This window comes from Gopherus flavomarginatus, chromosome 3 (assembly GCF_025201925.1).
Source record: "Gopherus flavomarginatus isolate rGopFla2 chromosome 3, rGopFla2.mat.asm, whole genome shotgun sequence".
Classification (NCBI taxonomy): Eukaryota; Metazoa; Chordata; order Testudines; family Testudinidae; genus Gopherus; species Gopherus flavomarginatus.
This window is the reverse complement of record NC_066619.1, coordinates 212,339,398-212,365,686: the sequence shown is the minus strand read 5'-3', so window position 1 is coordinate 212,365,686 and position 26,289 is coordinate 212,339,398. Positions and strand designations below refer to the sequence as shown.

Genomic DNA, 26,289 nt, shown 5'->3' with positions numbered 1-26,289 from the left:
ATTTGGCTTTGTTGAAGTGAACAATCATGGGAGTTGAACACTGAAATTGACATGAAATCAAACAATCTAGGGTAAATTTAATCAAACCCACATTACACTTTTTTATATTAAACAAAGGTCACTTCCTTCAAGATATCATTTTCTGCAAACTGATTTGTACAATTCTGTAATACTGATGTTAATTAAAGCATACCACAAGATTGAAAACAGATGTAACTGAAAATGTTAAACAAATTTTAATGGCATTCAGCCCATTTTCTTAAGCTCATTTTCAGTTGCCACTATTGTCCTTTGCACTTAATTAATGAGTTGTTACAATGGGATGATTTACATCAGTTGTATGAAACTCACAAAGGGATAGCCACTCAATACAATATACAAACCGGGACTCTTAATTGTAGAATGCAACAAACCAAAGGGGATCTTGAATATACTGTCAGGCATTTGCAAACAGTCTTTCCTTTTCTTCTTCTTCTTAACTATCTTTTCCTTGCACTAAAGTTTTCAAGCTGTATTTTACTGGTAGATTTGCACCATCAAAGCAACAGTAAATAGAAAAAGTGCTAATTATGGGGGATGCAAGAAAACATTTAGAATTAAATAACTGTTATGTGATCTCATTCTGGACATCATTATTTTTCAGTCGGTGCAAGGCAGATCTGATAGCACTGCCCCTCCTCCCTTTCCTTTCTCTCTCTGGTGCCTGAACCTCCAACAAGTACTTTTAATTATTGTTCCAAGTATTAGTCAATAAACATTGGGTCTGTGACCATGTCCATTGAAATAATTATCATAAATAAAGAGCATGTGAGGTCCAGAGAAAACAGAGTTTAAAAAAAACACAACACTTACTGTAAAAGGGTTCTTTGTGGTGTGTCTATAGTTTTTTTCCCCTCTCTCAGTTAACTAGAAAATTTATCCACTTCCAGTCTCATTTCCTGCGGTTTTAGCGTGCATGAGGGAAGGTTCAAAGTAACTACTTCAAAAAAAAAAAAAACCCAAGGAGCTCCACTGCCTATTTTTTTTTTTGCAGGTTTTACTCTCTCACCAATTGCAAAACCCAAAACAAAATGTATTGAAAAAAAAGTTTGTCTTCCAGAGATGTCTTTGGTTTTGCCAAGAATGTAGGCCAAAGATGTCCTTTAATATAGCAGAGATTGTTACAATACTGTGCTACTAAAAGTACTTAATATAAAGGGTAGAAGTGGGATCCACTGAGCTCAGAGTTATGTAGGGGAAAGAAAGTGAGGCTGTTTTTGTTCTCTCAGCATATCATTAAAAAATAATCAATAAATAAAAATTGTAAAGCCATACATTTAGAACTCGACATAAGGAATCTCCCATAATACTGTTTCAGAGTGTTTGATTTTTCTCAAGATTCACCCACCTAAGTCTTGCTTGCATCGGAGTGCTGGAGAACACAATTTGAGGTAAGTGAACAAGTAACTTCAAAACAAACTCTATTTAAATATTTGATTTATTTTGGCCTTTCTGAGCTCCAGAATGATGTATAGATGCTTTTTTTCTCTAAAAGTAATATGGGAACCAGGCCCACAGGTCTGGTGCATTTTTCTTTTTTCAAATAAATGTACTTACTACTGCCCTAATCCTGCTTGGTGCTGAATGTCTCTTGCAAGGTACTAAGTGCCCTCATCTTTCAATGGAAGTTGACCCTGCAGGATTAGCTTTATTAAGCAAGTTTTCCCAAATTCACTTGCTGCTAGCACAGGTGAAGCTTTTTTCCTATCCAGTGTGCTTGTGAAACCTCTGAACAGCTGAGAGCACTCTAATACTTTTAGTAGTTAATATGAGTGTGTGTGTAGATTATTGTTGTCTGTGAAGAGATGGAAATGAGTTTAGAGAGGGAAAATCACAGCTGTAACCAAATTTCAGTGTCAGCTCCATGATTTAAGATGTGTATTCCAAATAGGGTGACCAGGCAGCAAGTGTGAAAAATCGGAATGGGGGTGAGGGGTAATAGGAGCCTATATAAGAAAAAGCCCCAAATATCAGGACCCTATAAAATCAGGCCATCTGGTTACCCTAATTCCAAATCAGCTAAGCAGGACATGAATGAGCATATGTGGCTTGCCGTTGACAAGAGGCTGGCTGCAGATTCAAGAATGAATGACAACAGAGGAAGAGAACCAACTGTATGAGTCTCAGAATGAAAGTTGGAAGCACTGGGGCAGGGATGGTTGGAAAAGACAATAATGAGTAAATGCAGAGAGAGGTGGAATGGAGTGAGGGGGAAAGCAGTAAGTAGACAAAGGAAGAGTGGTGCCCAGAGTTTTCACTGGGAGTGAATCCAAGAGATTATAAATGTATTTAAAATAATGGAAAGAAAAAGAAAGGTAGGGCTGGGAGAAGGTAAAATGGCCGTGGACAATTGTATTTGTATTCTGTATTAGACATACTAATGTAATAATCACAGTAATAATCCTAAATACAGGTATAAGAACAAGCAAGTTATAATTATTACTAATCAATAATGTATCTATATTTTACTTCCCCCTCCTCCACCAAACTCCCCTTCCCCAAAACCACCTCCAGAAACACAAACAAGTTACCAGCTTGAGGGAACTGAGTGAATAGAATTTTATAAGCCTGCTCTATGTACATAGATGGATTGGCTGAGAACTCAGTCACAACACAAAATATAAAAGTTATCACTATCCAGGAGAATAACTAGAGAAAACTATATGGGTCACAAGGAAAAACTACATATCTCCATACTTTAAAATTGCATACTTATAAAGAAGTTTGGCAAAAGAGGCATATTTTTTCATTAAATTCATTTACTGCATTAGTTGCCTCTGTTTCCTCCTGGCACCTCCTCTCTCCCAGTAAGCTCTTATAAATGAATAATACAATGCTCTGAAAAGGTCTTTGGTATAATGGGTAATTTAATACTCCAAAAATGCTTTTGTAACACGTTCCAGAACTCTCCTATAATACTGTGCATTCATTCATTATAAGTATATTTATTAATTGCAAAAGAAAAGCTGAAGGAATGTAAAATAGACAGACCAACTGTATTTCTGTACTATATGAGAACTACAACAGAGATGTGTAAAGTATTAAAAATCCATCAGTGGATGAAATTTAATTAATCCCAGCAAAATCTAAGCAAGGAAAACACAACATGGCCCACCCTGTATTGCTTGACTAAGGATGTAAAGAGTACTGTAAGCAATGAGAAAAGTTATTTTCTAAAGAAATATAAACAATGCGTAATAGCAGGGAGGGTGGCTAGGAAAATGTCTAAAAAAGCCAGAACAGAAACAAAGGAAAAATCTGAGGAGAAAAGTTGTGAATGTTGGTTTTGCAGTCTATTTCTACTAAAAAGAGAAAAAGTTTCCTTAAATAAATTCCTAGCAGACAAACAAGGAGCTCCAATGTCACAGTGATGGGCATGTATGAAAACCAAATTAGAGAAAGAGGCAAGAGAGATACTGATAAAAGAATTGGCTCCAGGAAGAGTGATAGTGGACAAGTGGAGAAGGAACAAGGGAACAGATTTCTTTAATGGATGCTGTATCATGGTTTATTTATTGTGTTCTTGATCATATACGCTCAGCATTATGCTTGTCTACTTTATTTTGCTATACAGGCAATGAAGTGTGGCCTAATGGATATAGCACTACACTGGCATGTAGGAAACCTGGCTTCTATTCCTGGCTTTGCCACTTGTTTGCTGAGTGACTTAGTCACATCACTACTCCTCTCTGTTCCTCAGTTTCTCCAGCTGTAAAATGGGGATAATGATACTGACCTTCCGCTGGAGACTGGGCATTTCAGGACTTCCAGACTCCTTTCTCCCTGGCAAATGGCCTGGAAGCCTCAACTCATACTGGAGCTTAGTTCCCAGCTCTGCAGCAGGAAGCTTAGAAGTCCTGGGGTTTCTCCAGGCTTTGAGGCACAGTGACATGGAGTTGGGAGCCTGAAAGCAATCCTGTGGCTCCATGGCAGCCCTGCAATGCAGACTGTCCCAAGGCTTCCTGACTCCCAAACGAGGCAACTCCCCAAGAGTCTGGAAGCCCTGTGGTCCTAAGCTCCAGGGGTGCCCACAGGGGGAAGGTGCTCCAGAGCAGCTGCTGTGTGAAATTGATGAGAATGAAACAAAACCAAATTTTGAAAGCCAAAATTTCTCATGAACCAGAAATTGAGAGTTTTGACAGCTCTACTGCTCCCTCAGCATCTCTGATTCTTTCCTAGTCCTCTCTGATCTCCTGATGTTCTTTTTCCAGTACTCTAGATTATGGAGCCCTCCATTGGCTGAGTACTAAACTGTGTAATACAGTGCTCTCCACCAGAGCATTTCCCTCCAGCTCAGCTGGTCTGTGGGGAAGGTATCTAGTAATGAGGCAGCAGGCAGAGGCTGCTCAAGCCAAGCTGCTATCCAAAGCAAAACTTCCATGTGCTGCCCCATTCCTACACTCTCAGAAATTTGCAGCAGGGACCCCTTCCCCCCTCCCCGACACTCCCAACTCATTCCCAGTCTCCTCTGAGACCCCTGCGCTCCCTCATCCCTTTGTTTGGAGCTGCTCAGCTCAACCACAGTGGGACCCAGGCACCCCTTGCCCCATAGGCAAAGGAGTTTCCCTAGCAGAGGTATGCTTCCTGCTTCTTTGAGCCCTTGGAGAGGAGGTGGGACTGCTTCCCCAGCAGGCTAGCTGGGGGCTGCTTCCTGCTCCTCTTAGCCCCAGCCAACAGCCTCATCCCCTGCTGCCCATGGGAGGAACCAGCTGGCGGTCCTGAAATCTGCCGCCTTAGACAGCTGCCTAGCTTTTTTATGCCTAGAGCAGCCTTTAACAGCAGGATCTCTACAGTTCCTTACTCCATGAATAGTCCCATTGATATCAACAGAACAGGTAGAGAGACTACTCAGCACGATTAAGGTTAGTAGAATCAGGGTCTCCATTTTTACTCAGTGACTAAAAAGCTCACAATTATTTAAACTCTGGCACGTCTATCAAATAGCTATTATACCCATTCTACAGTGAGAAAAATGAAGTACAGAGATATATGTTGCCCAGAGTTACATAGCAAGTAAAGTGCCAGAAATAGAACTGAGCACACTCAACTACCAAATGCTTGTTTTAAACACTATAAAACATTCCATAATATGGGACAGAAAATGGACAATACAGTATAATGTAGAGAAATGTGAAAGATAATGAATGATAAGTCTGTGGGCAATGAACCAAACTAGGGACTACATAAATGGAAACAAGTCTTATACTATGACTGTGGAAAAAGCTTGGAAGGTATCAGCCCATTATCTGGCTTCAATAAAAACAGGATACTGAGGTATCTCAGGGAAAAACAAAACAAAACAGAAGTTTTATTATTATGCAAAGTTCTGATTAAAACTTCATAGACTACAGTGTCCTGCCTAGAAATTCCTCCTGACCAAATTTGACCTCTAAATTTGCAGAGCAATGCTGGAAGACCCGTGGGTGGGGTGAACTGCAGGTTGACTTATCTGATATTTTCTGTTTTTGCAATAAGCTGAACTTTCCCAATAAGTTTTGTTAGACAGAGACATGAGACACTCAACAAGCATAGTGATTCTGAAGAGAGTACACATGCAAAAAATAAAATCAATGGATTTCAGATTATCTATTTTTACCATATAGTATACATTATACAATAAAGCATACAATAGATACTTACAGTAAAAGACAATGCAATTTATTATTTAAAGTTAGTTTCAAAAGCTATTATTATCCAAGACTCTAGTGCTTATACAAGCTTAAACATATAAAACCTATAATAAAATAAATAAAAAACAATAATATCATCAACCAACACTGAGTACAAATAGCAATCTTCCTTTCTGAGAGAGCCAGAGGGTAGTAATGGCTCATTGGTTCCTAGGGTGTTCTCCTGTGGCATGCCACAGTGTTCCAGCATGTAACCTCTACTGTTTGACATCCATCGGAGGCTTATAGGAAGGTTAATGAAGAGAAGTGGGCTATGGTGACAATAGTACGCTTATGAAACACAGTTCTGTCTCCATCTTAACTGACCTAGCTAAGGAAGTTGCCTGACTGCACCAACATCTAGATGGTTCAGGGGCTTGGCAGAATGCTAGCTTGACTGAACGTTAACCAGGAGAACACTGAGATGATACTTCTAGGAAGAAATGACACTCTTGATGAACCTCACTGATACGAATTCAGCCACTACTCAAGAAACTGCTTGAAGACAAACTGTAAATAAGTTTATAAAAATATAGTGTTTGCAAGCAATTCACAGGTAGCAAAAAGGTCTAAATTCTAATGAAATTTATTCACGATGCTGAGTGGAACAGAACAATTAACTCCATGTCTTATACATTAAACTCCCGTTAATACATTCCAGAACAATATTTGCTTTATTTTATTTGTTTTGCAATAGCAATTCACTATAACCTCCAGATCTTTTTCTGTTGTAGCCAGTTATTTCCCATTTGGTATTTGTGGATTTGATTTATTAAAAACTGTCAGTTCATCTTATATTATTTCCTTTTTCTTTCCTTGCCCCTTACACTGAAAGTCAGCACATTTTACTACACACGGATCATAACTAGCAAAATTAGGAATAAAGTGTCAAGTTTAGGAGCATACTTTTGCTGCTGTTAGATGTGGCTTTGCTGAATATAATTGATATCTGTTCTGGCATGATAGTTCATCATGTGCTTGGAGGGCTGATCAGTTTCTGTCTTGGCCTATTAAATGGAAGTTTAGTTTGATTAGCCTTTCATTCTTAGGAATTTTTTGATCCATTTTTCATTTAAAAATAAGGTTCTGTCAGAAGTGGCCTACCTATCTGCTGTGTACTCTATACACAAGACACAAGATGCAACACTGAGGCCAAAAGAGTGAATGTGATCACTGGATGCAGAAACAGAGAAATAGGGTGGCTATATTACCTCTGTCTTTGGCACTGGTGTGACTGCTACTGAAATACTGTCTCCAGTTCAGGAAGGATGTTGATAAACTGGAGAGGGTTCGGGGAAGAGTCACAAGAATGATTAAAGGATTAAAAAACATGTCTCAGAGCGAGAGAGAGAGAGATATGCAAGGAGATCAATCTGTTCTGCTTAACAAAGGGAAGGTAAAGAGGTGACTTTATAATAGTTTATTAATTTCTACATGGGGAATGAATATTTTATAATGAATTCTTCAGTCTAGCAGAAAAAGATATAAAAACAAGATCCTATGGCTGAAAGTTGAAGCTAAACAAAGTCAGACTGAAAACAAGGCATACATTTTTAACAATAAGAGTAACTAACCATTGGAACAATTTACCAAGGCTCTCAGTGGAGTCTCCATCACTGACAATTTTTAAATCAAGATTCTAGGTTTGTCTAAGAGACAGGCTTTAGTTCAAAGACGAATTATTTTTGGGAAGTTCTCTGGCCTGTGTTATATGGGAGGTCAGATCAGATGATCACAATGATCCTTTCCGGTCTTAAAATATATGAATCTATGAACTGCAGGGAGGCCCAGAATGGCACCTCCTGCTCCAAAACTTCAGCAGCTGGGCTGTCTCATATATCCTCACTCCCTGCTGCTCCAAAAACAAGCCCAAAAAGTTCATCTCTCATGCCGTAGCAGGGGATTTATTTCCTGTTTTGGGGCCAGAGACAGCTGGGAAACATAACTCCCTCATCTCTCCAAAAATAGTGATAAGCCTGTATAGTCTAAGTGACATGCATGTTGTGTGATTATGGAGGGTTCGGAACAGAACAATACTATGACAAATCTGGTGGTATGAAATATATTGCAATCTATGTAAATACTTGGAAGTTTCCAACGCTATTAAACCCTTTATGTGGAAGCATTTTTGTCCCTTACATATTAAGGAAATCTGTTATTAATGTCAAAAAGTCAATCCTGAGATGTGCTGAGAACCAACAAAATCCTATGGATTTCAATAGGAATTCAGGAAACTCAGCAGCTCACAATGTCAGGACCCAAGTCAATGCTGCAGAAGGAAAGGGTACTAAATAGATATAGATGTAGAGGCATATACACAATCTTCTCTCAGGAAATGTTTTGTATTGAAGAGCTGTACTGTCTCTGTGCTTCAGATTAGTGTCACTAACCCCAAATTTAAAAAAAATAATAAAGAGGGAAAAAAAGGGGTTTTGACTCCCAGTGTATGTATATGGTCTAGTATAATATTGTGGTTGGTGATCTTTGACCCTCATCCTGCACTGTGCTTGGCGTCTTTGCCACTCATTGAAATTAATGAGGGTTTTCAGCACTTTACAGGCTTGGCTCCTCAATGAATATTTGTCGAGGCACTGAGAGTTAAGGGAGAAATCACTACTCTGCTGTACAGTAACCCATACTATGCCCAACTATATTCAAGATAAGCAACTTCCTCCATTTTTCTTCTCTCACCCCTCCCCATCTTGTATTACACTAAAAGTTTTCAGTGTTTGATATAAAATAAATCTGATGTCTTTTTCTGTGAATATTTTGATGGAAGTCAATCAGAAAGTTGGGTATTATGGACTAAAGGAACACTAGAAGTCAACTTCCATAAATTCAAAGTATACAACCCACTGAAATTTCAGAATCATATGCTAAGTACACTGCACATGTATGTTTTCTGACAGATAATAGATATGGATGTTTGACATTTCTTGTCAGATTACCAATTAGCTCTTCTGTAAGCAGGATGTACAGTTACTTCCATCTATTAAAGGTCAGAACATAAACAACATTCATTGCCAAAAGAGAAACCAAAGCCTTAAATGTACAGTTCTTGCCTATATTTAACCTTAGCCCTTTATATTTGTGGATAGCCATTGTTCTAAAAATTATATAGACTTCTGCAGTTGCAGATTTTAAAAGGTTTAAAGTTCAGTAACCTTAAGAATAGTAACACTTTAAGGGGGGACAGATAAGAAGAAATCTCTCAGTACTATCACTACTATTTTCGAGGTTATGTTATTCTTCAATAATGAGTGGATAATTAAAGTCACTACATAGCTGCACTATTCATAAAAGCCTGAATAGTATTTCAGACTAATAGTTGAAAGTTTAAGTTGTTTGAGAGAATGTAAAAAAAAACCATTGAGAGAGCTGTGAAAATAGTTATGGTTTTATATGTTTTGTTGACAGGTATTAAAAACTAAGGATTGATTTTAAAAGGATATGATTAAATAAGTTCTCAATATGCAGTATCAGATCCATCTGTCCACATCTGGCATTGCTACTGAATGGAGAGACTAAAACGAATCAGGATTAAGGCCATTTCTGAGATAAAATGGAATAGTTTCAGAAGACCTCTTATCTTTTCAAGGTGAGTATAGCTGAACTAAAACGACTGACTGTCATAGGTTGTACTTCTACAGTGTCCCATCGAGGGAGGACGGGTGCCCCTCTCATCACAGACGATACTTCTCTGGCTGCAGGCATTGCTGTAGAGCCAGGGTAGGCAACCTGTGGCATGTGAGCTGATTTTCAGTAGCACTCACACTGCTTGGGTCCTGGCCACCCGTCCGGAGGGCTCTGCATTTTAATTTAATTTTAAATGAAGCTTCTTAAACATTTTAAAAACCTTATTTACTTTACATACAACAATGGTTTAGTTATATATTACAGACTTATAGAAAGAGACCTTCTAAAAATGTTAAAATATATTACTGGCACTCGAAACCTTAAATTAGAGTGCATAAATGAAGACTCGGCACACCACTTCCGAAAGGTTGCCAACCCCTGCTGTAGAGCCAATTTAGCAAGTGGACTGTGGTCATCTCTGGCCATAAGTCTTAGAGAGGTGGCAACCTCCCTTCTAGGCATAAAGCTCTCCAAAAATGGTAAGGGCAAACCAAATAACATTGTGGCCACAAAACAGTCTGGGTTTATCCAGCAGTTCCCCACAAAGTAAGAGGTCAGTAGTCTCTGTAGAAGGGGTCTGATCCCCTAATCTCCTGGAGTCCAAAGGACCCAGGCTGAGTGCCCACAGTTCTAAACAAAAAGTGAAAAACAAAGTAGAAAAGGTCTCTCAACTTCTTCTGAAGGTCCAAATGGCAGAGGCTCTTCAGCTGTTCTTCTAGTAAACAGCTTTGGAGCTCTGTTCTATAGCTCTGGTTATCTCTGAGTACCACTCTGAGCTGGGCTTGTATTCTCCTTTTTGAAGAGCTGCCCCTCTCCATGCCTCCCAGGTATACTGGGATAGAGCTGACTGTGCCCAGAGGAGCTCTTTAACTTCTTCCTGACTGGAGTGGGAACCTGTCCCACCATACTACCATTATGCTGAAATAATATGGAACTTTCATTAAAATTATTTAGCTTTTATATATACTACTCCAAGTCATCAAATTATGCCAACAAAGTTATGGGAACCTACAAGAAAGAAGGAGCCTAAAGGTATCTGGTGATTCTCTAGATAAGAGATTTCTTTGTACAGCTAACAGACTTTAGAACTTTCAAGACCCAGTGACCTGAATGGATAACACACAAGCTTGAATCATTTTTTCCATATGATGATAAAATATCCCAACATATTCAGCAACCTTGTTCCAATATCTATTTTTCTATAAAAAATATTAACATACCTTCATAGCAAAATATGTACCCCAATAAGTAGGTATGAATTTTCAGACACTTATGTGAACATGCATTACATATCACAATTACCCCTTTTGACAGTGAGATGCTAACACAGTTTTTCATGGTGACCAGTGTCACTGATAAAGTCAGATAATATAAGTTAACTCTCATCAGTTGCATGCCTACTGAAAGTGTGCCATCAATCAAGGTTAAATTTCCTGATACAAAACTCTCAAGAATCATTATTTTAGTTCAAGAAACACTTTAAAATGACCGTTGACAATCAATAATTTTCTTGATAGTTCTGTTAGCTGAATGTAATCAGTTAATTATTCCTTGTAAAATATAATCTAGTACTTATACAACTGCTGTATGTTGATTAGTAACCCAAGTAACAGAAATTCTACATACTTAATCAAGTACTGCAGCATACTTTGTGTCTCTAGTTTTGTTAAAAATTACCATTAACGTGGAAGGGAGAGAAGAGGAAAGGCAAAACCAAAACATTTATGTTAATCAGTAAAAGATATTTAATTGAAAGGAATTTATATTGTAAACAGATCAAGTGATCAGGTTAGTATTCAAATTGTTTTCCATTTCATTTGAACCCCCCTCAAGTTTTGGATCACTACTCTTGTTACTGAACATTATATTGCAGTAGAACTGTAAGTAAATTGGGTCAGAGCCCCATTGTGTTAAGATAGTAACATATAGTCAAAGAGTCCCTGCTCAAATGAGCTTGCAGTCTAAAAAGGCAAGACATAACAGAGGGATGAGACAAACAAGCAGACTGGGATAGAACATTATTTTTGTATGTAATGTTTTCTACCATGGTCATCATTTCCATGTAATTAAAAGGATTTAGTATTTTCCCCATAAAAATGTCATGTGTTTGTCCCCATGGTCCACCTGCTACTGAACAAATATTCCATATATGTTTACAAAATTTAACTCCTGTCCAGTGCAGTGGAATATATGACTGGGTTACATACTGAGACCATATAACCTCAAAGTATTTCATGTTTTATCAAAACAGGACATACTCGCCAGTATCCTATTTGCTATGTGTACTTCGCTGTCTTTATTGGCTTTCAAACTATTAATAGTTTGAATCAAAACATTGTATAGCATACATTTTAATTTAAAGAAAAATATGATTTTGGTATTTTCTGCTCAAGAAAAAGCCACCACTTCTCACACTTTCTGCCTCACCAAATAAATCTTAAATGAGTAAACTATGTACTAAGTACATAGATTGCCACATATAGAACTCACTTCAAGGACATGGATTTGTTTCAAACAATATCATACAAGAGATCTGGGACTGACATCTTTGTAATAATTAAGAATCATTCAGATATGTGAATCATAAAAATAAGGGCCCTTGTCCCATTTGCTAGGTACTGTACAAGCATATGACAAAATGGCTTATTAATATATTTTGTGAGGAAAATATTAATTTGATTGACAATTTTTCACAAATCAGTGCTGAAATACTGATGTAAATAAATTTCCCGAAGTTACAAAATCAGTGGATGTCAGAGATTAGAATTACTAGGCCAGTGGTCCCCAACCTGTGGGGCATGACCCCCCTCGGGGTGGCACAGAGGAATGTTCTGGGTGGCATGGCAGGGCTTAGGCCAGCCTCCACAAGGGGCAGAGAGGGAGCACCACCCAGCCTTGCTCTGCCCGCAGCTCTGCTTTGGCTCTGCCCCCAGCCTTGGACCCTGGCTCCCAGCCCAGCCATGGCTCTGGCCCTGCTCGTAGCCACGGTCCCAGCCCCATAGCCCCACTCGTGGCCCCAGTCCTGTTTTGGCCCTAACCCTTGGCCCCCGGCCATGGCCCTGCTCCCAGACGTGTGTGTGTGTGTGTGTGTGTGTGTGTGTGTGTGTGTGTGAGAGAGAGAGAGAGAGAGAGAGCGCGCACACGCTGATAGAGGTAAAGGAGGCAGCAATCTAAAACGTTTGGGACCATTGCAGTGGGCACTACCATCTCTCTTATCTAACTTCTTGCTTCCTACAGGATAGAATATGACCTGTGTTTAGTAATAGCTTCTGCAATATCCCAGGTGTGAAACTTATCCTGCACTGTGATTTTTCCTAGCAGCAACTACTAGGTGATGTATATTTTATCGCATTAAACTCCATTTTGAATACACTTGACACCAGACTGATGCAACTGTTATCATCATCATGCTTTAGGATTACATTTTTTAGAATCAATTACCATGAAAACAAGCATGTTGTAGCAGCGTTTAAAACACTTTTCTATACAGAAGACACCTACAGTAACTCTCTTTGGCATGACAACTCTTGCTTTGGACTCAGCTTGGATAAGTTAGTATTATACACTTATATGACTCTTTTCATATGCAAATTATAGAGAACTGGTCACATGTCCATAGTTAATGAGCTCTGTTTTGAACCTAAAGCAGGGATTCAACCTCATTGTTTTCTACGAAAAATGCAATGTATCGTTCCCAAACTTACAGTGCTTACTCTGAGTACAAAGTAATAATGGTTTGCCTGAGAATTTACAAGTAAATCCTTTATGAGTTAAGTTTAATTAAAAAACTGGGTTCTTTAAGAAATTTAACATCTGTGTCAGTCTTTTCTTTGTCCCAAATGAGCCTAACAGAATAGTGCAGACACTTAGAATCATAGAATATTAGGGTTGGAAGAGACTTCAGGAGGTCATCTAGTCCAATCCCCTGTTCAAAGCAGGACTTACACCAACTAAATCATCCCAGCCAGGGCTTTGTCAAGCCAGGCCTTAAAAACCTCTAAGGATGGAGATTCCATCACCTCCCTAGGTAACCCATTCCAGTGCTTCACCACCCTCCTAGTGAAATAATGTTTCCTAATATCCAGCCTAGACCTCCCCCACTGCAACTTGAGACCATTGCTTCTTGTTCAGTCATCTGCCACTACTGAGATCACAGCCTAGCTCCATCCTCTTTGGAACCTCCCTTCAGGTAGTTGAAGGCTTCTATCAAATCTCCCCTCACTCTTCTCTTCTGCAGACTAAACAAGCCCAGTTCCCTCAGCCTCTCATCAGTCATGTGCCCCAGCCTCCTAGTTATTTTCGTTGCCATCTGCTGGACTCTCTCCAATTTGTCCACATCTCTTCTGTAGAGAAGGACCAAAACTGGACACAATACTCCAGGTCTGGCCTCACCAGTGCCAAATAGAGGGGAATATTCATTTTCCTTCATCTGCTGGCAATACTGCTACTAATGCAGCCCAATATGCTGTTGGCCTTCTTGGAAACAAGGGCACACTGCTGACTCATATCCAGCTTCTCGTCCACTGTAATCCCCAGGTCCTTTTCTGCAAGACTGCTGCTTAGCCAGTCAGTCCCCAGCCTGTAGCGGTGCATGGGATTCTTCCTTCGTAAGTGCAGGACTCCGCACTTGTCCTCGTTGAACCTCATCAGATTTTTTTTGGCCCAATCCTCTAGTTTGTCTAGGTCAGGGGTTGGCAACCTTTCGGAAGTGGTGTGCCGAGTTTTCATATATTCACTCTAATTTAAGGTTTCGTGTGCCAGTAATACATTTTAACATTTTTAGAAGGTCTCTTTCGATAAGTCTATAATATATAACTAAACTATTGTTGTATGTAAAGTAAATAAGATTTTTAAAATGTTTAAGAAGCTTCATTAAAATTAAATTAAATTGCAGAGCCCACTGGACTGGTGGTCAGGACCTGGGCAGTGTGAGTGCCACAGCTCATGTGCTGCCTTCGGCACCCATGCCATAGGTTGCCTACCCCTGGTCTAGGTCACTCTGGACCCTATCCCTACCCTCCAGCATATCTACCTCTCCCCCCAGCTTAGTGTCATTTGCGAACTTGCTGAAGGTGCAATTCATCCCATCATCTAGATCATTAATAAAGATGTTGAACAAAACCGGCACCAGGACCGCCCCTGGGGCACTCCGCTTGATACCAGCTGCCAACTAGACATTGAGCTGTTGGTCACTACCTGTTGAGCCTGACAATCTAGCCAGCTTTCTATCCACTTTACAGTCCATTCATCCAATCCATACTTCTTTAACTTGCTGACAAGAATACTGTGGGGGACTGTATCAAAAGCTTTGCTAAAGTCAAGACACATCACATCCATTGCTTTTTCCATATCCACAGAGCCAGTTATCTCATTATAGAAGGCAATCAGATTGGTCAGGCATGACTTGCCATTGGTGAATCCATGTTGACTCAGGGACTGAGCTTTCTCCTATCACCCCTTTAACATAGCACCAGTCTCACTAATATAGATCTTGAAACCCATAAGTCAATTGCAAATTAAGGGCCAGATTCACCAGTACACTTCGGCTGCTTTCGGCTTCCCTGGTGACACAAAGCAAGTATAAACCTAAACCAACTGGCTGGTTTACTCTGGTTAGTTTATTGTACTGATGAATCATTTCTCAAAAGTGAAATAATAAAAAAATTACAATTTAAGATTAATACTACATATCATCAAGATATTAAAAATATTGCAGGGTGGCATACTCTTTGGGTTTCTTATTAAGTGCTAGTGTATGCCATTTTCAATAAATTTAAACACATTAAGGAAATTCCCTGCCAAAAAGCCCCCACACAAACAAAAACCTGCATTAAGGTGGTGGTGATGTTGACAGTATGTGTCAGTAACTTAAGAATAAAAAAACATTACAAGGATTCTGTAATTATCCCAAGCCTGAGAGTTACAAACCCAGGAAATTCAGAGTAAAGGTTACACTTAAAAGAAATCCAAACATATTAAGGTAAGAAATGCACAGTTAAGATACCTTAACTCTGTCCTGTAGTGATGTCATGAAGGAGGAAAAAAAAAAGGTGTCTTGTAATGTCAGTGCCTTAATAAGTGTTGTTGTACCCATGTTGGTCCCAGGACATTAGAGAGACAAAGTGAATGAGGTAACAGCTTTTATTGGACCAACTTCCAACCAAGAGTTGCTTGTTTCTCTCACCAACAGAAGCTGATCCAATAAAAGCTATTACTTCAGCCACCTTGTCTCTCTTAAGAGTGCATTTTTTTAAAATCTTGTTTGGATTTCTTTTAAGTCTGAATTTCCTGAGTTTGTAACATTTGGTTTGGGGATAATTACAACATCCTTGTAATGGGTTGGTTATTCTTGCATTATTAATACATGCTCCCAACCTCATTTCCATCATAACATTTCTTTTTCTGGGAATATATATTGGGCTTCAGAGAATGTGAGATTTTTGCTTGTGAATACTATAAATCCAGCAGCACTGGAAAATGAAATAATCATGTTAGCTGTTGGGTAACAGTTTTGTAGAATTAATTTACTATAGTGCCACAAGCCCAGGATATAAGACAGGGTGAGATCAGCTCATCTGGACTGGAGAAATGGACATGAATGCAAGGGGGAAAAGCTATAATTCTGGGAAACTGTTATTCCTCACTGCTCTCTACTAATCTCCTGTATTTCTTGTATTTCTGTGGTGGTTAGTTCCTCTCCAGTGGCACTGATGTTGAATGCCGATAACAAAAAATGCACAGTCTGCCCAAAGCAGTAATTTGGATACAATTATTTCAGATCTGAACAATTAAACCATAATTTTCAGTGTAAGGTTACTGATTAGACACAGGTTTTTGGTAGTCTGGATTTTATTTATGGTCTACCTCTTTTTAATTGAGGTGAAGAGGGATGGGTGCATAAATGCACAGGAGAGCCCAGTATCTCAGGAAATATTAATCTTTATTGAGCAGAGCAAGGGCCAAGAGAGTGGGCCAAATCCCTTTGGGCAATGTCACAGCTCCTGGAGACCAGTTGTAGCCCTCTTTGTATGGGGGCTATGATGGATCAATCCCAATATCTCTAAGTAGTGCAGCAATTGTCCAGGAGGTGGCCGAGTACTGCTTGTAAAAAGGTGGCCTCAGCTGGAAATAGGCCTCTTCCTGCAATGCTCCCCTTCCCTGGCCATGAAAATACCACCTCTCTCCTCTTTTCTTTTGGGTTATTGCATGCTGACTTCTATTGCATCATTCCTCTCTGTTTGTGTGTGGTTGCATGTTGTACATTACGCTACTGTAGTGTGTTATCTGTTTGTGTGGGTACATTCTCACTCCCACTCTGACCCTTGTATGCTGGGTAAAGGTGCTGGAGGGATGTAAAGTGCTCTAAAAGCCCTGAATCTGACTGGTGGAGAATTCTTCCTGTGCCAAAAGCAATGCAGCCAGTTGCAGGCTGTTTTTAGTGGACCTGCTTGCAAACCCTGGTGTAGGAGCCTGGATGGTAGGGGCATGAAGACTGGAGCTGCAGAATATAGTGCTGCACAGATTCTAGAGTGCACTGCCACCATTGGCAGCTCCCCAATGCTGTCTAAGTTATGCTGGGGACCACTCTGGCCCCCAGTGCAGGGCAGAATCAGCAGGGTGTAAAGGTGGCTTACAGCCACCTTTAGCCTCTCCTCTCCCCCTACGTTGCAAGATCTGTGCTCCTCTCTTAGTACAGCACAGCATCTCACCACAGGATTTAAAAACAACGGCACACATTCACATTGCACAAGCACACTTGGACTTTAAAGCAACTGTGCTGGTTTCCTCTTTCACAGGTACGGCCTATTTGCACAGTATACATGGCGTCATGGTTCACTGACTTGATGTTTGCTTCACAGGGTCACAACTTTAGGCACCTGGCAGTGGCAGAAGAAGGGGGACTAAGGGGGGAACTAAGTATTGGGGGATGGCACGAATCCAAAGTTAAGGGTAATACTTTTTCCTCCACAAATGAGAAATTAATCTACCTCTTGTGGAAAAGAGGGCTGGATTCAGAAGGCCTAACCTCTGATGGCTAGGCTGGGTGGTTTCTTCTTGCAGTACCCTGCTCTGGACTGTAGGCATTGGAATAACAAAGGCCTGGTAGGGTCTTAGGTTTAAACAGGATGTTTAAGCCCGGGACACTTTAGCATGTTCTGGGTTTGAGCATGAGAAGGTGTGAAGGAGCAGCTCAAGTCTGCTCTTACTTTTTCACATTTCATTTGGGCTAGGACAGATTGCCTCTAATGTTTGTCTCTGTCCTCAGTGGATCCTGCCACTTACAAAGGAAGGGAAACTAGAACAATGCAAACTATATTGTAAACATATGAGGAGATGTACGCTGAGAACATATGTCACAAGATGAAGGCTTTATTTTAGTAGGCTTAAAAAATTTTTAGATTTAACAAGTTTTTCTTATAATGACTTTAAATTCCTGGATTTTGTATTGATACCATAATTTGAATATTCAGTTAGAGTCTGCAACTAGAACATGTCATCTTCTGAATTTCAGTATAGCCTTCCCTCCTCCAAATACATACCCACAAACACACCCACACCAAGTAGTGTGTAACTGTAGAAACAAAAAGCCAAGTTCTTCTGCACCTGAACTGTGTGATGAAATTCTGGCTCAAAAAAGAATCATGATATCATTCTAAAAACTGGTGCCTAAGCCACTCATCCTCCTTTTAATGACTATAAAACTGTTTTGTCTGCTTTTCAGAGACATGCAGAAAATAATTAGGAAGCTTATGTTTTTAATATACCAGCAGTAGTTCAGACTATGAACTAAATACTGAAGGATTTTAAACTTCATTAAGGTAAGAACAGCTGTTGTAGCCTGCTAATCACTAGTGCTTAAGTTTCTCTTACTTACAGTCACCTGAATACAGTTAACACACATTATTTTGGACAAGCCACTACAAATAATGTTATCAATATTTCATTAGAGCAGTAAGTCTTCTCTGCATTCATAAATCATAGAACCACATCATTTCTACTTCTTTTTAGCTGTATCATTTTTATAGTTAAATACAAATTTATTGTTTTTATAGCCTATAGAACACAAGCAGAAACCAAATATCACTCATTTGATTCTACCAATGGTTCTCAATTTGTTACTTCTCCCCGTTAGTACCTTGTTACAGGCCATTGATCAGAATGGTTCTTTTGGTTTTGGCCAGCTGTAAATTCACAAGTCACCATACCCATTGTTGAAAAAAACCTATGAAACACAGCACCCGGTAGACACACGCTTTGCATGGCTGATGAAAACAGACACACAATTGGAAAAAATTTTGACTTTAGAACAAGCCCTGCAGTACTTACGCTAGAAAACTCACTGATTTCTACTGAAGTCAATAAAATTTTTCCCTGAGTTTAGGTACAATTAGGTAGAAGTGATTGAATAAAAGACTAGAATACCAGCCATTAACCTGAATTTCATTTGTTTTGCGGCTTTAATGTAATATACCAAGAATAACAAAAGTTTTAATATCCTTTCATTTGGCATAATTTTAAAATGAACTACATGGATCTTCTTGTACTCAGCTGCTTGGGATTTAATCCATATCAATGAGAAAGACACATTAATCAAGGTATAGTCACAGTTCTGGCCATTATTTGTCTAAACACACAATGGTTCTAGGGTAGAAGGTTTGCTTTCAACAGCCAGCAATTTAGAAAGGAAGGAAAAAAACCATGCAGAAATACTCACAGCTTTGGTTTGGCAAGGACTGGTGGTGGTTCCTTTGTGGGTGAAAGCAGGACAGCTGGAGCTGGGGCAGACTTATCACTACTAGCTTTGCTCTTAATCACTCCATTTGCTTCATGACTGGGATGGATGCCACTGGTTTTCTTCTCAGCAGAGTTGAACTGTAACTGAACGGCTGCTATGTTGGGTCTAAATTCTGTGTTGTTCACCTGTTGGCTCTCTGTATGCTTCTTTGGAGGAAGCTCAAGAGAACTAATCTCAAGAATTGGAGGGGGAGGTGGGAAATGTTGGAAATCATCACTGTTGGATTCTCTTGTTGACAGCTCATGGCTAGAGCTTTCAGAGTTGGCTAAAACAAAAAGGAAGATAATCCCTGTCCAACAAGTCATATTCAAACTACATAACAGATACTTCAACACATATGCACAGTGTGCTTTTAGTTCATTAATGGTGAGATCACTTCACTTTTGTTATATATCATAGCTACGCCAGCTGGATATTCTTTCTGAAGCTCTCACAATTATTCACACCAAATTAGATATGCTACTGACTATTCATTTCCTAACTACCCATGATGCAGGTGGAATAGTTGCTAGTTAAGAATGAATGATTTACAGTTATTCAAGGACAGCCACCTGAATGAATTGCCTGCATTGGAATTTTGTTAGCATTCACTGCACATATTCAACAACATACATGTGAGTGGTTAGTATACTCCAAAACTTAATTGCCTTCATTTCTGTTTTAAATTTTACATAAAACATAAGGATTTTATTTTCAATTTTGTCAGCTTAATTTCATCTATTTTTCTTTTTTGCTTCTGCTGCCATCTAGCCTCAGAGTTCTGATGTTAAGGAATCTGTCTAAACTTGGTTACATTATTTTTTCTAAACCTATCTTGCATAAATAAAAATTATTATTAAGAAACTAAGACTAAAATGTTGGCACTCTCATGGTGTGTTCCCGAGTATGGCAACACACTTTATAATATAGCTTCATCCATCAACTAGGTAGATATTTCCCCCACTTTATGGATGAGACACCTTAGCCTCAAAAATGTGGGTGACTAGCCCAAGATCATACTGGTCACCAGTGACAGAGCTGGAAATAGAACTGAGGTTTCCTAGCATCTCAGTCATTTGACTTAGTTGTAAGAATAAATTCCCTACATGACCCACTAAGAAGTGTGCTCTAACAGGGGGGTAATAAAGATCATATGGATTGGATTCATTTCTGTGGGTTGCTGGTTTTAGTACTGAGATCTTTTCAATAGACTGAAGTTTAAGTTCCTTAAATTTTTTTAAGAACCAGTGATGGACACATTCTAATGAACATAAATTACTGAATCATAGAAATGATGAGAGGTCATCTAGTTAAGCCCCCTGTGCAGAGGCAGAACCAAGTAATTCCTGACAGATATTTATTCAACCTGTTCTTAAAAACCTCCAGTGATGGGGATTCCACTGCCTCCCTTGGTGCCCTATTCCAGAATTTAACTACTCTTATAGTGAGAAAGCTTTTTCTAATATCTAACCTAAACAAATGACAGCCTTTTGACTGGTTTGACTTCTGGCTTTCACACATTTTACTCCAGCTATTTATTCTTTAGGGTTCTATTTATTCAATCCCATTTCTACTTGATATTTTCTTCATAATTCCCTTGTGATGTTACTTTTTCATGTTCGTACTGCTTTATGATCATCCCTTTCATTAACACTTTGGCTGCTCAAATAACATCTTTTTGTTTATTTTATTCCCCCGTGTTTTTTTAGGCTCAGTAAGCACATTAAAAGAGTGTTCACATGTCTGTCTGCACTGCTGCAGGAAGAGGCAACTCTGATTCAGCTGCAGCTGCTTGATAGTACTTGACCCTCTCTATTAGCAGCTGGATTTTTGGAAAAGATTTATGTAGGAGTCTGTATGGCTCTTTTTAAAATGCCTTTCGAGGATAAATGCAATAGCCTTCCTTTATCTCCATTAAGGACAGCTTTCAGACTCAGAACGTAATCAGTCAGTGCTGGAAGACTCACACACAGATTGAACAGGAGATGCAGCAAGAAGTTGCCTAAACAAAATCGTTGTCTTGCAGCAACTATTTTCTACAAAGGAAGTGGCCAGATAACTGCCCAAATGTCATATACGTTAGACTAGCTAAGAACAGCAATATACAGTTCTTCTGTCCTTCTGACACATACCTGAGCAGACGGTAAGTTGTGCACTACTTGCCACTGACCCATATTCATTTGTTGCTGTGCATGTGAAGGTTCCAGCATCTTCAGGAAAAGTCTCTGCAATTACTAATGTACATATCTCTTCTAGAAATGAATAGAGAGGAACAAACCAATGATCAGCTACGTAAGATGTTGTACATGGAGTTGTGCATTTAAATATCTCAGCGCATTATGAGACAGACGGCTAAGGGTCAACGGCTAATCACTCAAAGTATATTGTTTTAAAAAATGGTTGTACATCCTGAACAGATAGCTCAATAAATCTATGTTTTCAAAGGGGCCTAAATCTAACCATTTTTCATGCCCAAGTTTTTTCACACCCATATCTGTGTACATAAAAGCTGATTTTGGTCCACAAATTGCATTTGCATATGTAAATAATCTAACTATCCAGTTTCCACATGCAAACACAGCTTGTATACTTTAATCCAAGTCATATCTAAACTTTTTTGCTTGCAGATTACAATACGGCCTCCCCCCCCGCCACACCTCCAAAATCTTGCATTTATAAAAATATAAGAAACAGCAAAATTCTTTGGCCTAGAACAAACCACTATAAAACAGATACACTTTTTAAAAACCCAAGATGACATTAAAAAAAAAAATACACGAATCTCTCATTTGAAAAAATCAGTTTGGCTTGAATATTTAGATCCTTCTATTGGTCCCTGATTTTTTCCCCATACACTTGTGCATCTCTGATGACCTTTAACAAGCATACCATAGTTAAGATCTGGTCCTACTGAGGTCAACAGCAGATTTGCCATCAAAGTCAATGAGACCAAAATTTGGCCCTGTACTGCCTAACTTCAGCAGGGCCAAAGTTGGAAAGCTTGCATCAAAGTCCAAATTTACCTTAAGTTTGGGACTGTTCAAGTCTCTATTTGAGCTTAGCTGCAGTGGTTATTTTACTATGGATAAAGTCTCCTTATTTTCATCACTTTCATTCACTGTAATGGTAATATTTTTGATTAATTGAGCTATATTTTCAGTTTCTCCCAGAAAGTCACCCTATTTTATCTCCTATTGTAACTGTACACAACATAGCGAGCTATAAATAAAAGGGTGATACACTATATTGATAATTCTTAGGGCTGTAAAGCGATTAAAAAATTAATCACGATTAATGGCACTGTTAAACAATAATAGAATACCATTTAACTATTTTGGATGTTTTCTACATTTTCAAATATACTAATTTCAATTACAGCACAGAATGCGAAGTGTCCAGTGCTCACTTTATTTTTTATTACAAGTATTTGCACTGTAAAAAACCAAAAAGAAATGGTATTTTTCAATTCACTAAATACAAGTACTGTATTGCAATCTCTTTATCATGAAAGCTAAACTTACAAATGTAGAATTATGCATCAAAAAAACCTGCATTCAAAAATAAAACAAATGTAAAACTTCAGAGCCTGCAAGTCCACTCAGTTCTACTTCTTGTTCAGCCAATCACTCAAACAAACAAGTTTGTTTACATTTGTAAGAGATAATGCTGCCCACTTCTTGTTTACAATGTTAACTGAAAGTGAGAACAGGCGTTCTCATGGCACTGTTGTAGCCAGCGTCACAAGATATTTATCTGCCAGATGCACTAAAGATTCCTACATCCCTTCATGCTTCAAACACCATTCCAGGGGACATATGTCCATGCTAATGACAGGTTCTGCTCGATAACCATCCAAAGCAGTGCAGACTGACACATGTTCATTTTCATTATACGAGTCAGATGCCACCAGCAGAAGGTTGATTTTCTTTTTTGGTGGTTCGGGTTCTGTAGTTTTCGCATCAGAGTGTTGCTCTTTTAAGACTTCTGAAAGCATGTTTCATACCTCATCCTGCTCAGATTTTGGAAGGCACTTCAGATTCTTAAACCATGGGTCGAGAAATCTCACATTGACACCTTCTTTGCGTTTTGTGAAATCTGCAGTGAAAGTGTTCTTAAAACGAACAACCTGTGCTGGGTCATTATCTGAGACTGCTATAACATGAAATATATGGCAGAATGCAGGTAAAACAGAGCAGGAGACATACAGTTCTCCCTCAAGGAGTTCAGTCACACATGTAATTAACACATTTTTTTTTAACAAGCATCCTCGGCATGGAAGCATGTCCTCTGGAACAATGGCTGAAGCAGGAAGTGGCATACAAATGTTTAGCATAACTGGCACATAAATACCTTGCAATGCCGGCTACAAAAGCATCATGGAAATACCTGTTCTCACTTTCTGGTGACATTATAAAAAAGAAGAAGGCAGCACTATCTCCTGTAAATGTAAGCAAACTTATTTGTCTTAGTGATTGGCTGAACAAGAACTGAATGGACTTGCAGGCTTGGAAGTTTTACACTGTTTTGTTTTTGCATGCGTTATGTAACAAAAAAAATCTACATGTAAGTTGCACTATCGTGATAAAGAGATTGCACTACAGTACTTGTATGAGGCAAACTGAAAAACACTTTCTTTTATCATTTTTACAGTGCGAATATTTATAATAAAAAATAAATATACACTGATTTCAATTCCAACACAGAATACAATATATATGAAAATGTAGAAAAGCATCCAAAATATTTAATTAATTTAAATTGGTATTCTTTTGTTTAACAGTGCGATTAAAACTGATTAATCGCAATTAATTTTTTTAATCGTGATTAATTTTTTGAGTTAATTGCGTGAGTTAACTGCGACTAATTGACAGCCCTAATAATTCTACAATAGTTTCTGGAAGCAGATTTAAAAATCCCGATTTTGCACAGTTCTCATGGATAGTTTTATTCTAAGGCTGCTCTAGACAACTGGGTCAGGTCTACATCTAAAATGCTGTGGTGGTGCAGCCATGTAGCTGTAGCGCTTCAGTGAAAACACTACTATGCCAATGGGAGAACTTCTCCTGCCGGCACAGTTAATCTACCTCAACAAGAGGCAGTAGCTATGTGAAAAGGAAAAGCTCTCCTGTTGTCATAGTGCTGTCTACAGGGGGATTAGGTTGGTATAACTGCATCACTCAGGGGTGTGGATTTTTCACACCCTCGAGTGACATAGTTATACCAACATAAGTTTGTAGTGTAGATCCAGCCTTAAACATTTCCTTTCATAAAACCCATTTTATAATACCTCCCCATCCCTCCACACAGGTAATTGACTATTAAACACATACCACATTTTGAAAAGACCCTGCTTCAAAGGAAACAAATTTTACACTCTAATGTAGAACTTTGCATATTCATCTGATTACCAAATACTACAACTGACAATCCACAACTGGAAAAAGCAGCAGAATATTGAATTTCATATGGGAATTAGTGTATGGAAAAGAGAAGTAAGGCTGGGTCATTTACTAAAGCCTTCTCTTAGGTTAAATAATGAAGCTTTGGGAGTCATTCTTAAAGTTTCATTGAGGGCAGCAACCCAATGTCTCAATCAAAATTAAATGATTTTTCCTTTTTAAAATTATCATGTATCTAAAGACTTCCTGTGTTGGAGACAGATTGAAAATGAAGACTAATTAAAAGTTTGGCATAGAATTTTTATTTTTTTTTCCAGACAGTAGAACCCCCACCCACCTTTTTTGGGGGGAGGAGGCAGCACAGAACACTCATTCTGTGTAATTGCAGTAAAGGTGTCTGATTGTACCGTAGCATGCTAGATTTTATCTTACCCAGATGAAGACTAATGACTCATGAAAGGTCTTATCAGGCAAGTAATGGGTAACACAAGCGTCGTTTTGAACTTCTGAGGTCAGGCTTTTCCGAGTCTTGGTGTGTTTTAGGAAGTGGACAGTCTAAGTAACTGTATGCTATATTGTTAACTGCACATGAATCCAGAAGGATGTTACAATCCCTTGGAATGGAATTTGATATAGAAACCATGCTACTTAGTTTCCTGTTAAAGAACAGAACAATTCCAAGTACTGAGTATTTCGGTATAACAAATGGAAATGGCAAACACCATATTTGTCATTCATGTGTTACTGGACACAAAGATACTAGCCATCTAGCAGAATTATCTTATTTCTGTAAGTGCTTATATAACAATACAATTTCTTAAAGTGATTAACAGGGGAAGCACTGAGAATTTACTTCTCAATAATGGATTGATTTAGTTTACTATGTATTCTACCATGACACATTTTATTTATTTAAATAAAATATTTGCAAATACTACATTGCATTAATAATTAACCCATATAAGGTAACTGTAATTACTATAATTTACAAACTGACTATTTCTGGGGCGGGTGATTGGACAGTCGAATAGAATTGTGTATTTTTGATGTTCCATTATGAGAAACCCATGAGAAAACTGACCAAAGCTAGGTCACAGAAGCTTCAAAAACCCCTAAGAGCATCTGTCTAATTAAAAGATATTTGAGGTGTAAGAAAACTGCCATTGGTGTCAGTGGATTTGTTTCCCAAAAACAAGACTGTTTTTGTCTCACCAAGAATTCTTGCAAAAGGATTTATTAGCAAATATTTGTATAAAACACTGGAATAAAATATAAGTTCATTGTATGTAGGAATTAGGCAAATAACTCCCATAATAGAAGCTGGATAGCTAGTTCTCTGTGTATTTAGTTAAGTTTTAAATACTGATCTTGTGCGATTATTTCTTTCCCTGTCGCTGTGTTAAATAAAATCCGGTGATTTGAAGTAAATAATGTCTGTTCTATTTCCAGCAATCAGCAGCTGACAAATAATTTCATCACAGAAATGTGTTCCAGAAGGCAGCTCTGAAATGCTGTTCTCAAGGCCTTGAACATATTTAACACTTGACTAAATGAATACAAAAGCATTCTGTTCACTGAAACATGTAAAATGCTGAGGCAAGCAAGCACTTGATTATTTTGTCAGTTGGATAACAAGAAGGGTTGTATTTCACAGGTTGAACTTTTTTCTTTTACTGCATGTGAGACCGTATCATCATAAGGGAGAACTAAATGTAGTTAAGAAACCCCTCACCCCTGACCATTATGTCTGCAATTAGTATATTTTCTATTA

At 38.6% G+C, this 26,289-nt stretch overlaps 1 protein-coding gene across 4 annotated transcripts in view; it reads right to left on the bottom strand.

Annotated features, from left to right (window-relative positions):
• Nucleotides 1-26,289, bottom strand: part of PALLD (palladin, cytoskeletal associated protein) — a 338,972-nt gene that overhangs the window by 167,414 nt on the left and 145,269 nt on the right. For all 4 annotated transcript variants that reach the window (XM_050946163.1, XM_050946157.1, XM_050946156.1 and 1 more), the window contains 2 exons: nt 21,252-21,371; nt 19,060-19,405 (listed from right to left, as the gene is read on the bottom strand). In XM_050946163.1, the coding sequence (XP_050802120.1) occupies nt 19,060-19,405; nt 21,252-21,371 (466 nt within the window). The remainder of the gene's footprint in view (nt 1-19,059; nt 19,406-21,251; nt 21,372-26,289) is intronic.